At 43.8% G+C, this 15,795-nt stretch overlaps 2 protein-coding genes across 3 annotated transcripts; one reads left to right on the top strand and one right to left on the bottom strand.

Annotated features, from left to right (window-relative positions):
• Positions 1–7,803: 7,803 nt before the first annotated feature.
• LOC117836851 (uncharacterized) lies at positions 7,804–13,279 on the bottom strand. 2 transcript variants are annotated; one of them, XR_011897298.1, is made up of 3 exons: positions 11,189–13,279; positions 9,310–9,363; positions 7,804–9,239 (listed from the first exon to the last, which is right to left on the bottom strand). XR_011897298.1 is itself a non-coding variant. In XM_034716367.2 (3 exons), the coding sequence occupies exons 1-3, from the start codon at positions 13,164–13,166 to the stop codon at positions 9,230–9,232; spliced, it is 405 nt and encodes a 134-aa protein (XP_034572258.1). In that variant the 5' UTR covers positions 13,167–13,279; the 3' UTR covers positions 7,804–9,229. The 2 variants fall into 2 exon arrangements, 1 of the variants encoding a protein (XP_034572258.1); XM_034716367.2 differs by having other exon boundaries at positions 12,826–13,279.
• Positions 13,280–14,743: 1,464 nt separating this feature from the next.
• On the top strand, positions 14,744–15,724 carry LOC117835310 (uncharacterized). The gene is made up of 4 exons (XM_072290425.1): positions 14,744–14,806; positions 14,870–14,980; positions 15,073–15,139; positions 15,221–15,724. The coding sequence occupies exons 1-4, from the start codon at positions 14,744–14,746 to the stop codon at positions 15,487–15,489; spliced, it is 510 nt and encodes a 169-aa protein (XP_072146526.1). The 3' UTR covers positions 15,490–15,724.
• Positions 15,725–15,795: the final 71 nt, after the last annotated feature.

Here is a 15,795-nt window from a genome sequence, read left to right as displayed (position 1 = left end):
TTTCTAGGGAATCAGTTCTTCTGTACGTTAACACGAGGCCTTTCGTGCCTTGCATATAACACGAGGCCTTCTTTACCATTTTCTAGTGATCTATTTCTGGATTATCCTGATATCTGCCAAGTATCCCGGTCACAAAAGCTAAGTCAAGGCGTGTACATACTTGAGCATACATTAAGCTTCCGACAGTTGAAGCATATGGAACCGCTTTCATTTGATAGATCTCATATTGGTTTCTGGGACCTAAAATTTCCCAAATCTATCGCCCTTGACTATGGGAGTAGACGTAGGTTTACTCGCATGCATACTATACTTCTTTAGAATCTTTTCCAAGTATACCTTTTGTAATAATTCTAAAACCCTCTTTCTTCTATCTCGGTAAATTTCAATTTCTAAACTGAATGCTTGCGGTACTCGTGAAGCTTGATGAGATCGGAGAAGCTGAAGCTCTGTTGAAAGAGTGGGAGTCTAGCGGAAATGCATTCGACTTCCACGTTCCAAATGTCCTGCTCACTGGGTACCGCCAGAAGGACCTGCTGGACAAGGCTGAGAGGCTGCTGGACGACTTCTTGAAGAAAGGTAATGTTGTGAAAGCTTATGAGCTGCGAAGAATGCCCTCCGTGTATACGTCCCAAATAGTGGCTGGGTCCCTAGTTGTTCAATGATTGAGATGATACTCAAGTATCTTGGAGATGAAGGAGAGCTCAAGGATGTCGAAACTTTTGTTGATCTGCTGAAAGTTGCTGTGCCACTGAACTCGGGTAGGGCCGAGGAGGCCTTGTCAAGGGCTCGTGCAAGGGAAGAAAAGAAGATTGAATTGACAAATGCATGAGGCTGTCGTTGCCTGAGCTCTTGATTATCAACGCGATGGAGCTTTTGCTGCTGCCAGCTCCGGTCCAGTTCCTACGCGGCGCGCGCACCACTGTCTTGGCGTACTGCGCACGCACACGCCAGTACGGCACCATCTCCGACTGCCGGAGCCAAGGCCAAGCGCGGCGAAGAAGACAACGTCAAGCATCACCAGGGCCAGGCGCAGTGAAGAAGGTGACGCCGAGCAGCTCAAGGGGCGGGCGTGGCGAGGAAGGCGGCGTCGAGGATCTCCAGAGCCGGCGGCCCCGTCTACCTCGCCGCCATCCTCGAGAACCTTGACGCTGAGGTTCGTGCAACATCTATTCTCCTCCCTGATTGCACTTCGCTCTTACTATTTGTGCCTTGATCTGGTTGTAGCATGTTGTCTGATTTGAATGTCTAACAACAATGGAGACTTCATTTGAATGTCTAACAACTCCATGTGTTAGAGAGAGAGCTATGCTAGTAGCATGTTGTTCCATTTGAATTTCTAATCAACCAAACAATATTTGGAATCTAATTCTAAGAATTAGTTTCTTGTACATCCAAATAAGAAAATTGAAATGAATTTGATTCTATGTAATTTAATTCCTATTGAATTCAATTGCTAGAATGAGATTCAATTCCGACGAAACAAACACACCGTAGGTATATGCACTTTGAAAATAGCAAAAGCAAAATGTCTCCATTGAGAATAGACTTAGTGATACCACTAAAGCTAATTAATTTTATGGACCATCTTCAAGGATTTCTTTAATTACTTTTATTTAGGTTTCATGTGTATATAGGACGACGAAGAGTCATGGAAGAGCTATCAACAAATGATTAAGTTGTCTTATTTTGATCTCGTTGAGAAACTAGCGGAAAATATATAACAGATAGCCGTGTTATTGTGTACATGCTAAAAGATAGTTGATTTGGCAAAGTTTGAGTGGACTTTAGTGGCGAGAAGAGAAGTTTTTTATTCTTGAATGCGTCCCTTAGGGCTTACAGGATGCCTAGCACGATCTCACCTTGGTTATTGAGCTGGACCGCATGCAGGTTGGGATGTGATCAGTCGCAAGTCCCTCTGCAGTACGGTAGAGAGAAGAGGCTCGTCGGCAGGAGAAGAGGTTCCTTTTAACTTCAAGCTTCTACCTTTGAGTCACTATCATGCCGAGCCTCCTTGCATTTGAGCTCACATGGCATTAACTCAAAAGCAGAGGGATCAATCGTTCCGTCAGCACAATACAATTGAGGACAAACTGGAGGCTCATTGCGTTCTTGTCCATCTGGTATTTGTAGTGCCTAGTCAGAGTTGAATTATCGTGCTAAGGTTACATTTATGCCGATGTATTCATAGAGCCATGTTTGAGACATCAGCAAGTGCTGCATTACTAGAATTGTGACATCCGCGGAAGGAATAACATGAAACGTTCAACAATTTAATCTGGGGCATGGCATGGGTTGGAAGCTTTTGATTTGGTTATTGTCACGATTAATAGATGGATGAATTGAAATGATCATGCATGTCTACAAATGCAAACTGATGGTGTCTTCTATTTTCCTCAAGAAATCGTAGTTGATCTTGGTACAAACTTTGCATCGAAGTGCCCGAGTGGAGTAGGCATTTTGACTATTGATGTGGTCGGGGGTAAGTGCCACGTTAGACTGGAGATAAAATGGAATGACGTAGGCCCAAACTGGCACTGAATGTCGTGCCGATCGTCCTTGATCGACATTCAAGCAGGATCGCCCTTGTGTAGCACGCGTATAGTGTTGCGTCATACACTCGCATGCGCTACTCTGCTCACAGCCGGCGTATTTCTCTCATCTACTACGGTCTAGCTGGCACACGTACGCAGATGACGCATTGACGCGGCGGCGTCGTGAGCTCGATCGGTGCGGGCGGCGATGGATCCAAAGCCCGTGACGCCGCACGCCTGTTGCTACGAGCCAGCTCCGGTCCAGGCCCCCATGCGGCGCGCGCACCACTGTCTTGGCGTACCGTGCACGCACACGCACACGCACACGCCAGTACGGCACCATCTCCGACTCCAGTTCTGTTTTGCACGACAAGGGATCGATGCCGTGCGCGAGCGCCGCAGTTTGGTTAATTTTGTCCCACACCGGGCGACCTCGAGCGTCAGGAGCACCTCAAATGGCGTGCCGCTGCGCCGAGAGGTCGCCGGGCCTCGTCGCGGTGGCCCACGTCATTCCAAGCGGAGGCAAAGGTGATGGCTCGGCGGGGGCATTGCACCATGTACCGGAACCGACACCCACCCTGCAGGTCCAAACATTGTGACGGTCAAGGAGAAGCGGAGCTGGTGTGACGGTGACGACCGTAAATCCGGCAACCGTGAGGACCAAGATCGTAAATCCGTATGATCCTACACTAAGTGGGATGGCTCGCTCCGTATCCGTGCTGCGCACTCTAAAGAACCACCACCTTTTGTTCACCGTTGCAAAATCATTGTTTTGTAATTTTAACATTCTTTTATACTTACAATTATACATTTTTTTTAACACAAATATTTTGGTTTCTGGTTTGTATTCTTGGAAAAGAAGTAACCATTGATCTAAGGTGCATCGGCTATTGCTTCTACTATGTTCAGCTTTTGATCTTCCCTTATATTTACAAAGCAATAATATACTTCGGATCCAGGTACTACTGCAGGAATCGTTCTTTCCTTTCTCGAACACATTCAAAATATAGCAAATTAATGTCTAATATTTGAAACTGGGATACGTTTAAAGCTAATTTGACATATTTAAAGAGAGAAAATTCCCTATATGGCACTAGATAAAAATCTGGTTCCCTATATGACACTATAAAGTTTTGCCTCCCTTATTTAACATCGGGATTTATTTTTCATTCCTTTCTTGATACTTATGTTCCTTATTTGACATCAGGATGTATTTTTAATTCCTTTCTTAGCACTTCTATTAGTTTGGCTGGTAAGTCCCACCTAAAAAGACATTTTTCCCCTCATCTTATCTAATGATATATGGTGAGCTTCATGCGGCTGCATTACGTCCAGAAGTCCTTGTGACATATGGTGAAATATATAGAACGTGATACAATGAAATTGAATAATTTGTTGTGAATTATCCTAAAGATCATATAAAAGCTGGACATTATGTTTGCGAATTCCGACAGCTTTAGCTAGATAATTATTCAATAAAAAAATTATAGATTAACGATCCTCCCATTCTAGAATAAAACACAAACATTACAGGATTGATGTCCTCTATAGAAAAAAAAATCCTACAGCCTATCGTTTATGTGGATGAGAACCTGGTGTCGGGCGCATCATGAGTTCATGACATGGTTGTGCTCTCGGCCTGCTGCTTTCACCCTACTCGCCATCGAGGCATCACCAGCCCCTCGCCAGCGTGAATATATAGCATGGTGCACTCAGGCAGCTTGCAAAGGAATCGGACAGGGATGAGAGTATAAATTTCAGGGGTATTTTGGTACATGTTTATAGTAAATTTGATGGAAGTTCCTAACAGATCTAGTGGAAGTGTTAAGAAAGGAACGAACGATAAATCCCGGTGTCAAATAAGGAACAGAAGTGTCAAGAAAGGAATGGAAAATAAATCCCAGTGTCAAATAAGGGAGGCAAAAATTTCTAGTGTCATATAGGAAATCAGATTTTTATCCGGTGCCATATAAGGAATTTTCTCACAAAGAGATATAGATATTCAGGACTATAATATGAGGACTACATGCATACCGAAATGGTAGATACTTTGACACCGGAGGAAGTAGCTAGTAATGCTAGGCCTCCACCAATAGTCGAGATAGGTCTACTCTAAGGTAATGCATGCCATCTAAGAGCACCAGACTAAAATTAGTTTCTCCAATAGATTATCTCTAAGGTTGTCTCTCATTACGTTTTCTAGAAAAAGTTGTTTCTTATTATTTTTACTTAATGGGTGTATAAGAGACAATTAGGTTGTCTCTTATAACATATATGAATATACGATGACGTGTACATGGTAAAAGCTAGCTTAGTTGGCACTATTGGTGGAGACCTTGGTAGCAAGTTTACAGTGTGAGCTCGCCTTTGCCGTGGCTCCGGAATGCAGCCACATTGGCAGAGGATGGCCTTTTGGGTAAAATTAGCATAGAGGAGTGAAGTTCACACCCCGTTTGTGCTGCCATGGCGGCAACCATATTTTAGATTCACCGGTGGGGGCACCTTCAAACCGTCAATTGGTCAGATTTTTTTGATGGAATCTATCACCAAAATTAGAGTCCTTAAGTTGGCACGGGTGCTCGTATTTTCATAGATTAATTCTAGGAATTGAAGGTGTCATTTTTTTAGTGGTATGTAACATACGTATCAAGAGTGAGGCTCCTTCGTCAATCTCAAGATCCGTCATTCCAGTCTCTTGAAGATTCTAGTAGGGTTGATTCTATACATGTATTTAGATCCTGTTTGGATTGGGGTAGATTTCCAGAATCCAGAAGATGGAATCTGGAGCGCCTCCAAACGGGGCAGCTGCTGGCCAAGATTTAAGAAGCTGAAATTCTGGATTCAGAGAATCCCAGAAGTTGCACAAGGGTTGCTTCCACCATATTCTGCACACGTAAATTACCATTTTGCCCATCATCCTTCTAGTAATTACCCAATTCTCCCATATTGAAGCAAGGACATAAAAGGCATCTATCCAACAAGCAATCATAAAATCAGCTTCTAAAACTTAGGGATCCAAACAACACTATTCAGATTTTGCTTAGAATTCAGATTTTGGAAATCCATCAAAATCTAGCCTTATATGGGTGAGTGTGATCTTGACAAAAAAAAAAGGTGGAGGGCGGTGAGACGGGGGCAAGTGCTCGAGAAAGGAAAGAACTGGAATGAAGATGAATTATGAATAATGTGTGCTCGATTGGAGGAAGACAGAAGCGAGACTACTCGTATGGTGATCAACCATTGATATCGTCAGTTGTATGAAAATAAAAATAAAGAATAAAATTATCCATAAACAAAATGGATGGTTTAAAAATGTTTAAAGCTCGCTCGTAGTCAACTTGACCTCGGCCTGAACCTGTCTTCTTTTCTGGAACGCAGAGCACGAGTAAAGCAGTGGCGATTGTGGTTCAAGTGTTATTGAAACTGATGCACTTGCATCCACCGGGGATTGAACAAGTTGCATTGCCAATTTGGCACCCAAGAGAAACAGCAGCATGCGTGTTGCATGATGATTTGATGAAGCCATATCATCAACTTGAGTGTCGGCTGATACAGCCTACAGATTTTCTGAAGAATCGAGTGTTGGAGTACGTGCTGGCCACTTGCATGCCCCAAGGGCCTGGATAGTCTCCGGCTGGCGGGTGGTACCGGCAGCTAGCGGCGTCCATTCCGTACGTGCATGCCAAGGGGGAAAGCTACCATGGCGGGTGGTACGGCTAGCAGCGTCCATTCCGTACAGCTGCCAGCTGGTCGTCCTCGCTCGGCAAAATGGCAGCTCTAGGACGAGGGCGCTCGCCTCGCAGGGGAACCCGTAACAGCTCTGCGCGTGCGACCACGCTTCCCTGATCCCTTCCACACGTTCGGACGACCACGCGAGACGGCAGCTGTCACGACAACCTCTTCACGTACACATCCCGCTACTCCTCCCCTTGACAACCCTTGACAATGCAATGGCGTTTTAGTCCCGTACCGGATGCATTCGGGGGACGAGAGCAGGTTAATTAGGTGCCGCTCCGGGCATGCTTCGCCGGGCAATGTGGCGGTGCCCAATCATCCCTAGCTTTGATTTGGGGGGCAAAGGGTGCTGGTCAGGCTGGGGGTAGAGCATCATGGACTGGATCCGACGTCTTCGGCTCATTGCAGGGCACGCCGGTGTGACGGTCTCGATCGTAAATCCGACGTCGCTGTACGCGGAAGGTGGCTCGCTCCGTCCCGTGCTCGTTCTCAACCCAACCACCACCTTTTGCTAGTTGCTGCCAGGGCGCCGCGCGCAACATCTTCGCCAAATAGTTCACACAAGCTAATAGTACCATGCTACAAAGTCATGAATTCTTTGCTAGTTGCTGGACCATATTCTTTCTGTTCACTAAACAAATACTTCACAGAAGCTAGTGCCGTGCTACGAAGTGATTTGAACACGAACTAGAGAAATTCTAAATTTCTAGCTGTTTCAAGGAAGGACACAGTGCCAGTTTGGGCCTACGTCATTCCATTTTGTCTCCAGTCTAACGTGGCACTTACCCCCGACCACATCAATAGTCAAAATGCCTACTCCACTCGGGCACTTCGATGCAAAGTTTCTACCAAGATCAACTACGATTTCTTGAGGAAAATAGAAGACACCATCTTTTTGCATTGGTAGACATGCATGATCATTTCAATTCATCCATCTATTAACCGTGACCATAACCAAATCAAAAGCTTCCAACCCATGCCATGCCCCAGATTAAATTGTTGAACGTTTCAGGTTATTCCTTCCGCGGATGTCACAATTCTAGTAATGCAGCACTTGCTGATGTCTCAAACATGGCTCTATGAATACATCGGCATAAATGTAACCTTAGCACAATAATTCAACTCTGACTAGGCACTACAAATACCAGAGCGACAATAACGCAATGAGCCTCCAGTTTGTCCTCAAGAGTATTGTGCTGATGGAACGATTGATCCCTCTGCTTTTGAGTTAATGCCATGTGAGCTCAAATGCAAGGAGGCTCGCATGATAGTGACTCAAAGGTAGAAGCTTAAAGTTAAAAGGAACCTCTTCTCCTGCTGACGAGCCTCTTCTCTCCACCGTACTGCAGAGGGACTTGCGACTGATCACATCCCAACCTGCATGCGGTCCAGCTCAATAACCAAGGTGAGATCGTGCTAGGCATCCTGTAAGCCCTAAGGGACGCATTCCAAGAACAAAAAACTTCTCTTCTCGCCACTAAAGTCCACTCAAACTTTGCCAAATCAACTATCTTTTAGCATGTACACAATAACACGGCTATCTGTTATATATTTTCCGCTAGTTTCTCAACGAGATCAAAATAAGACAACTTAATCATTTGTTGATAGCTCTTCCATGACTCTTCGTCGTCTTATATACACATGAAACCTAAATAAAAGTAATTAAATAAATCCTTGAAGATGGTCCATAAAATTAATTAGCTTTAGTGGTATCACTAAGTCTATTCTCAATGGAGACATTTTGCTTTTGATGTTTTCAAAGTGCATATACCTAAGGCGTGTTTGTTTCGTCGGAATTGAATCTCATTCTAGCAATTGGATTCAATAGGAATTAAATTACATAGAATCAGATTCATTTCAATTTTCTAATTTGGATGTACAAAGAAACTAATTCTTAGAATTAGATTCCAAATATTGTTTGGTTGATTAGAAATTCAAATGGAACAACATGCTACTAGCATAGCTCTCTCTTTAACACATGGAGTTGTTAGACATTCAAATGAAGTCTCCATTGTTGTTAGACATTCAAATCAGACAACATGCTACAACCAGATCAAGGCACAAATAGTAAGAGCGAAGTGCAATCAGGGAGAAGAATAGATGTTGCACGAACCTCAGCGTCAAGGTACTCGAGGACGGCGGCGAGGTAGACGGGGCCGCCGGCTATGGAGATCCTTGACGCCGCCTTCCTCGCCACGCCCGCCCCTGGAGCTCCTCGGCGTCACCTTCTTCACTGCTCCTGGCCCTGGTGATGCTTGACGTTGTCTTCTTCGCCGCGCTTGGCCTTGGCTCCGGCAGCAGGAAGAGAACGGCTCGGCACTAGGAAACCCTAGCTGCCATGCCGTAGGGAGGATTCCGTAGCATGAAGAGGAAGAGGGGGCGGCGGAGGAAGGGGCACTAGGAAGTGGAGGAGGGGGCCGTGGCGCAACGCTCGGGGAGTCGATGGGAGAAAGAGTTGGGGGGTGGCGGTACACAGGAGAGGCGATCGGGGTCGAGGGAGAAATGATTTCCTATTTTGAGGGTCAGAATGTGTCGCAGGCTAATGATTTGGACGCTGGAAACTTGAGGAAAGACCGTTTCCAATTCTGGTGGAGCCAAACAAGCCGACTCTAAAAACTAATTCCAATTTCGCATGATTCCAATGAAACAAACAGGCCCAAAGAGGTTTTGGTGGATGAATGAAACAGGACCCCCAATGCATAATTTCAGTTTTGTGATTTTCATATATGCTAGTGATAGCATTTAACTTTTGCATTGTGTTATGAAACGATTTGATCACAATGAGTTTCCTTTTTCTATTTTCAAGGCATACGATGGATTTTTTTTCCTCACATAGGGGTTTTACGTTTGCAAACATTTTGTACAAAAGATTACTTCTTTGTCTGTTCCAGCCTCTAGTGCATTCACCTTTTCCTTTGGATGGTTGAACTTGCATCTGGATTTAAATCTACATGTATTAGACTTCACAAGATACTGCAAAGTCAAGAACAATATTATGAATATCAAATCAAACAGATTCTAAACAAGAATATGAATTGCTTACAGGACAATCAGGTTCCCCTGGTCGCTCAGGATAAGAATCTTCAACATTTGGGACCTGCAAAAGTAATCCAGGAAAAAAATCATTCAGAGGATTACAAGACAGAAGGCACAATTACATAAAATTATGGTGATTATTCCAGAAGGCACCAAATAAATATGGAAAGGGAAACCAAGTAATAGTCAAGGAAATTTCAAAAAGTGACTCCAGAAACAGCATTCCCATGAAAGTGCGACTGTTTTATAGCTACCAGGCATGCCCCCACATAAATAGTTGCTTTTGTCAATGTTTATCAGCACTTCAGCTGATTAAGTATTAGTTAAACATTGTCTAATGGGAGTGACAGCAAGAATTGTAGTAGTGAGAGCAAGGCACGGGCACGCAGTTTTGTAGTGCAGATGCAAATGCACAAGGAGTCACTTGTCCAGCATGATGAAGCTAGAATAAATGCATAGACTGGAACCAGGTCATGTTGAACCAAAAGTGACAAAAAGACAATGGATGGCACGTAATGATTTTGAGTCAATGTTCTGCAGCACGATGGTGAGGAATAAAGCCGAGGCATGCAATTCAGAAGGAAATAAAGCAGCAACATGGAGTTGGAGGAATACACATGGTAGGAGTAGTGTACCATGGTTCTTACAGCAATAAGGTGACGCATGGTGACCCAACCCTCTATACCTAAGGTGCTTAGGCAAGGAGATTCCATACATGATGGTACACATGCTCACTTGTCAAGAGAAAAGAAAATTAATATAGAAAATAGAGGGAAGATTGGGCTTTCCTAAACTAGTCCAGCCCACCACCCTTTCTAAGAATCCTAACTCATGCACCTATTCTGAGAAAGAGATAATCCAAGCCTTGCGATCCACCCATCCCAATTGGGCAAATTGCTAGCAGCAACGATGCTATAGTGCATCGCCAGCAGCAATCGAACACAGAGAGAGGGAGCTGTAACAAATCTGCCATGCCTATAACAACTCCTGCCGCTGTCCCCGTCCAGATCAAGCATCGCCACTGCCCAATCCAAATCGACGACCACTGAAGCCGGCAGGGACAGGGGAAACATAGGTCGATTGGCCCTGCTGAGTAAAGATTTCCTGGCCGGTCTTTCGCTCTTCTCCTTCCCTCCCACCCCTGCCCACTCTCACTGTTTCTGGCAATTTTTTTTTTCTAGAACATCCAGGAGAGCAGCATATCTCCGTATTAAAGAAAGAGAGCATTGGACAGATTATATGTACCCCTCCGCAAGGAAGAGTACATACACACGCACACAATCACACACAGGCACACCACACACTCAAGTGAGGAATTTCGGAATATGATACAAACTATATTAATCTTTTTATTCATGAATTAAACAGAGACGTCTCTTTTTGTCGAAGAGAATAGAGGGACAAAAGTTATTTTTTTCCTTTTTAAAAATAGAACATTGTAAATCAAAATATGGACAAGCCTAAAAATCCACGCGGGCTCTCTCAACCATTGAGAGGCTACCCTGCCAGGTGCAGCTAGATGATCTAGCTTGTTTTATAAAAAAATATCTTGAAAATCCTCGTGAGCTCTCTCGACCATGATTGAATGGCTACCCTGCAAAGTGCAGCTAGATGATCTAGTTTGTTTTATAAAAAAAAAATGTGTTGTTGCAATGCATCTGTTTAACACTTCAATGCAGAAATAGAGGCCAGCTACCTGTGTAACCTTCTATTCATGTGGCCATACCTAATTCCCAACTAACAGTAATGCAAGCATGGTTTTGCAAATAACATGGATAAAGCCATAAAGTTTTTTTTTTCTCAAACGATAGAGCCGTAAAGATACGCACCACAAAAAAAAACATACCAGAATTAACATTTGAAATAATAAAATATAAGATAGTCACCTCTTTCCAGTTTGGAACCCCACCCTCTGGAACCCATTGTGGATGGTCAAATTTGCAGGCCTCTCCATACTTACAGGTTCTGGTCCTCATATAGAAGGCACAGTCCTTTTCCCCTGGTCGTTGTGGATATATAGGAAGGCTACTTTCAAGCCTAGGGCGTTTAGCCATAGTATTTGGTGAATATAAAGCCTCATTCTGGGCAACAGTACTATGACTTCCCATAAAAGATTGATGATAGAGAGCTATAGTAGATATACAAAAGAACTTTATAAGCCATCTGTATTAGGCAACCATATACTGAAAATAATCACAAAGTACTTACATGAATGAAAGCATAGCTATCCAATGTAAAAGTAATACTAGTATAAGGAAAAATCCTAGATCTAATGCTATGTCTGAGAACCTCTTGGTATCACTCACTTTAGAAGTACTCCAACAGTGTAACTTGTTATGTTTCGTTACAGTAGAATAGCAATAATCAAGTACGTTTATAGCTGGTAGCTAACCTCAAAATTGGCCTGGATTTATTCAATAGAAAAAATGTGATAGCGTTTTCACATTCAAAATCACACGCCCAAAGGTCTTAACTACATTCAAAATCACACGACCAAAGGTCTAAACTCCCAGTATTCTGTTTTCTGGTACAGTTACTACCTAGCATTACCAAGGCTCTTCCCTGTTCAAATGTTCTAAGCTTATTCCATACACAAAGGTCTCAGATAGTCAGATGTTTGAAAAGGACAAAACTAAAACAAAGTTCAATGCAAACAAAACCGATCTCAGCCTACTTGGAAACTCCTTTAGAAGCTTCGCGACTCAAGCACCTTCAGAGAACTAGGCTGGTGATCCTCTCAGGGGCGGATCCAGGGCCTGGGCTGCCCGGGCTGCAGCCCGGGGCGAGACCATGGAGTCCCTTTAACCTATGTGTTGTTTAGTCTAACAAAATGAGGTTTAGGAGACAAAATTAGACTATTTTAGGTGTGATTCAACAGCTCAGCCCGGGGCGCAGCCCCGTTCTGGATCCGCCCCTGGATCCTCTTGTCCTTAATTGCTCAGATCATTCGCAAAGGACCCTTTAGAACCATGAAACTACAATCTACACAACATTTACATAAATACTTTCAAATAAATACTTTCAAACAACCCAACACCTGAGAGGCTATAAGGCTATGAGACAGGCAGTATATATAAGTCGAAGGCAATGGCACTGCTGATACTAAATTGTGCAGTTACTGCCGTTCTCTATTCTCTGCTGTGTTTCAATGTAAGTTTCACGTACCCTCACAATTCCACGAAGCATAATAAACTGTTGGTAATTACTTTATATATATAGTAGAGCAGTACGAGCTACATTAACACTAACAACACCTGACCGATAATTCATAGGATCCATAACTTATATACAGCCTACCAACATATGCTCCAAATGCCACTGCCAATGGTCAATGGATCATCGTACATTCGTACTACAGTAGTAAGTTTCAGATTAACAAAGCAGCCATACGTCCATACACCACGGTAACCACGACCAGGAAACAAATCGCCCACGCCCCTCCCGTACATCGGCCAGCATTGTCCGATGAGCACACTGGGAAACGCCTTACACCAACCGAAACAGGGGAGATGGCAGCTCTCACCTTCCGCGGATCGCTTCGCACCGAAGCGCGAATTGAAAGCACCAACGTGCGAGTCGAAGGCGCCAATGTGCGAGTCGAAAGCGCCAACGTGCGAGTCGAAGGCGCCCACGCCAGAGTCGAAAGCGCCGACGTGCGGAGTCGAAGGCACCGACGCCAGAGTCGAAAGCGCCGACGTGCGAATCGAAGGCGCTGACGTCGGCGGAGGAGGGGTAGGGCGGGGGGGTGCCGGTGTAACGGGCCGCGATGAGGTCGACCTCAAGGTCCGAGTACCGCGGCGGCGGCAGCGCGCCGTCGCCGCCCGGCAAGGCGCCGCGGGAGTACGGGTAGAAGGGGTCCGACATCACCGGCGGCTAGGGTTTCCTCTCGCGCCGCGGTGTGGGGAGGGAGGCGCCGCTCTGCCCCTGAGAGTGGAAAGCCTTTATCAGGCTCGCGCTTGCGCAGGCACGCAGACGCACTCAGCACTCACACGAAAACTGTTCTGCTCCTTTCCTTTTTCTCTTCTCACAATCACCCCAATTCGGCATTCCGGCGTCTAATTTACTGCGGTTTTCACCAAATAAAAAAATTTCTTAACTTTTTTTATCATATTAAATTTTGTCAATGCATTTTTTACTTCGTCTGCTCCAACTGAGTAGAATCATTTGATTAACGTTGTTTGCTTGGAGGTAAGTAGGAGAATGGAATGGGAGTTTGTTTATGCATCGGAAAATTATAACGTATATTATAATAAGCAATACAAATGCATTTACCTTTCGCTCAAAACACATTTCCCAACCAATTATCATTTGTCCAACGAAATGATGGTGGTAGTTAGACCCTCTGGACTTTCATACCCACTTTCCTCCAAACCCTCACCAAAACGCCTACTACCGTCACAAAATATTGGATTTGCTTCTTAAATTCCTAATTTTAATTCCCTTCACAAACAAATAAGATTTTGGGACTAAAAAATCAAAGTCTCACCTTAATTCTCTCTATCAACTAATATCAATGATTTCTCTCCTCTCTTTCCAAGTGGTTGCCAAATGCTCTCTAGAGATAATTGTTGAGAGAGAATCAGAGTTTTATACAAACCTAGAAATCTATTTGTTTGTTTGGTGGGACAAAGAACGAGTGGAAGTTTAGAGTAACAATTCCACTAATAACTTACTGAAGTGGTAATTGGATGGGAATCATGATTTAAGTGAAAGATCGATATCCTAAGACCATTCATCCTAACTTATATGGTATAATTTCCATTCTCGAACACACGAACCAAATAGAGGATTAGAATCCTCCTTTAAACTCTCCATCTTAATTTCATCAGAAACCAAACAAGATATTTGGACTATTCCCTCAGTTGCACCTTTAATTTTTAATATTTTTTCACGTTGCTTGCCAACCACACCATTAAGATTTTAGGATTCTTGAGTTTGCGCTAATATAAAACTTCAAGAAAATTTCTCGGTCGAAGATTGACCAAGAATGGATGCAAGTACAAAGGATGATAATTGGATCCGTGGTTGTATGCACCAATGAGTTTCGCACTGATGGATATAGGTGTGGGTACAAAATTTTACCCGCGTACTGGTCAGATCGGGTATAAGAAACAAAACCAAGCTAAAGACAGGTACATTACTCAGCTGTAGGTGCCAGCGAGTATGTTGCTGATGGCGTATCTATTAATGTGGAAAATATCATAAATTTGCTGCATTTAGACTTTGTGTTCCCTGAAATAGCTAAATATGGCTTCATGAGGTTTCAGTGGTTATGTCATCATCAACAACAAAAACATTTTGTCCCGAGCCTTTCAATGGTCGCAGGGATGCAAGTTGCTGATTCTATGTTGCTGAGTGCCTGTTTCTAGAAGCTGCACTAATGGCTTAACTTCGGTTCAATTTGAATTACTAAAAACACTTGAAAATAGTACTAAGCATATATGGTAACAGGGAAGGAGGTTGCACAAATTTCATCAATTAATACACTGCATGTTGCTTTTACTGTAATTTATATCATTAAGAGATGTTTTTATCTCTGATTTTCTGAAGCTTTTTGGCTGTTTTAGAGCCCAAAGAAGGTGAATCTAGTAGCAAAGCTGGTCCAAGGTATGCGTCTGGAAGATGGCTTGTTGCAGCTGCAAGTGACAGTTAAAAGGGCTGCTAAAACTGTTTACCGAGTCCTCTTTAGTGAACGTTTGACTACTCAACTGCTTCCCTTGATACGTAGTGTCAAAATGACCAAAGTCATCTTTCATCAGTATTACTGCAGGTGATCCATTCTGCTCGCGCAAATGCAGCCCACAATCACGGATTGGATCCTGATAAGCTCATTGTTGGTAAGGTTTTTAAACAAAGCATGTGCCATCCCCTATATTTGTTATAAACTAAGTACTTTCCTGTAACCTTTCAAACTGCAGAGGAGGCCTTTGTGGGAAAGGGACTTTACCTGAAGAGGCTGTCTTACCATGACAAGGGGAGGTGTGGTGTCATGGTGCGACCAAGGTGCAGATTGACAGTGGTGGTTAGAGAAGCTACAGCCGAGGAAGAGGCAAAGATTGCCAAACTCAGGGTGAGCAACTACAAGAAGCTAACCAGAAAGGAGCGGCAGCTTATGCCACATCGGCTCATCGAGGTTAGCCCAAGGTGGGCCCGCAAGAGGAAAGAAGAGGCTGGTACTACGGCGTAGTGCTAGTTTCTGTAATGCAGTGTCTGCCTTCATTCACCGTTTTGCACTTGAAAACAGCTAGAATTTGCCAAAGAACGATTATGTCTCTTACATGAGATAATTCAGGGTCTGGTTTGCTTGCTGAGCCAGCCTTGTTCTATTTGTTTGTTTCATCTACATGAAACCTGTCAAGATATTGCCTTGTTACCTTGACTGTAGGACAGTGTGTTTTACCAACAGTTCTCTTATACAATCAATAATTTACATATGTTGTTTTGTTTGACCGGTCTGACTCGGTCTGTTTCTTCAAGAACGGCATGAACCTCC

This window comes from Setaria viridis, chromosome 9 (assembly GCF_005286985.2).
Source record: "Setaria viridis chromosome 9, Setaria_viridis_v4.0, whole genome shotgun sequence".
In the NCBI taxonomy this organism is placed as follows: domain Eukaryota; kingdom Viridiplantae; phylum Streptophyta; class Magnoliopsida; order Poales; family Poaceae; genus Setaria; species Setaria viridis.
Note: the sequence above shows the minus strand (reverse complement) of the source record. Positions and strands in the feature narration are given on the sequence as shown.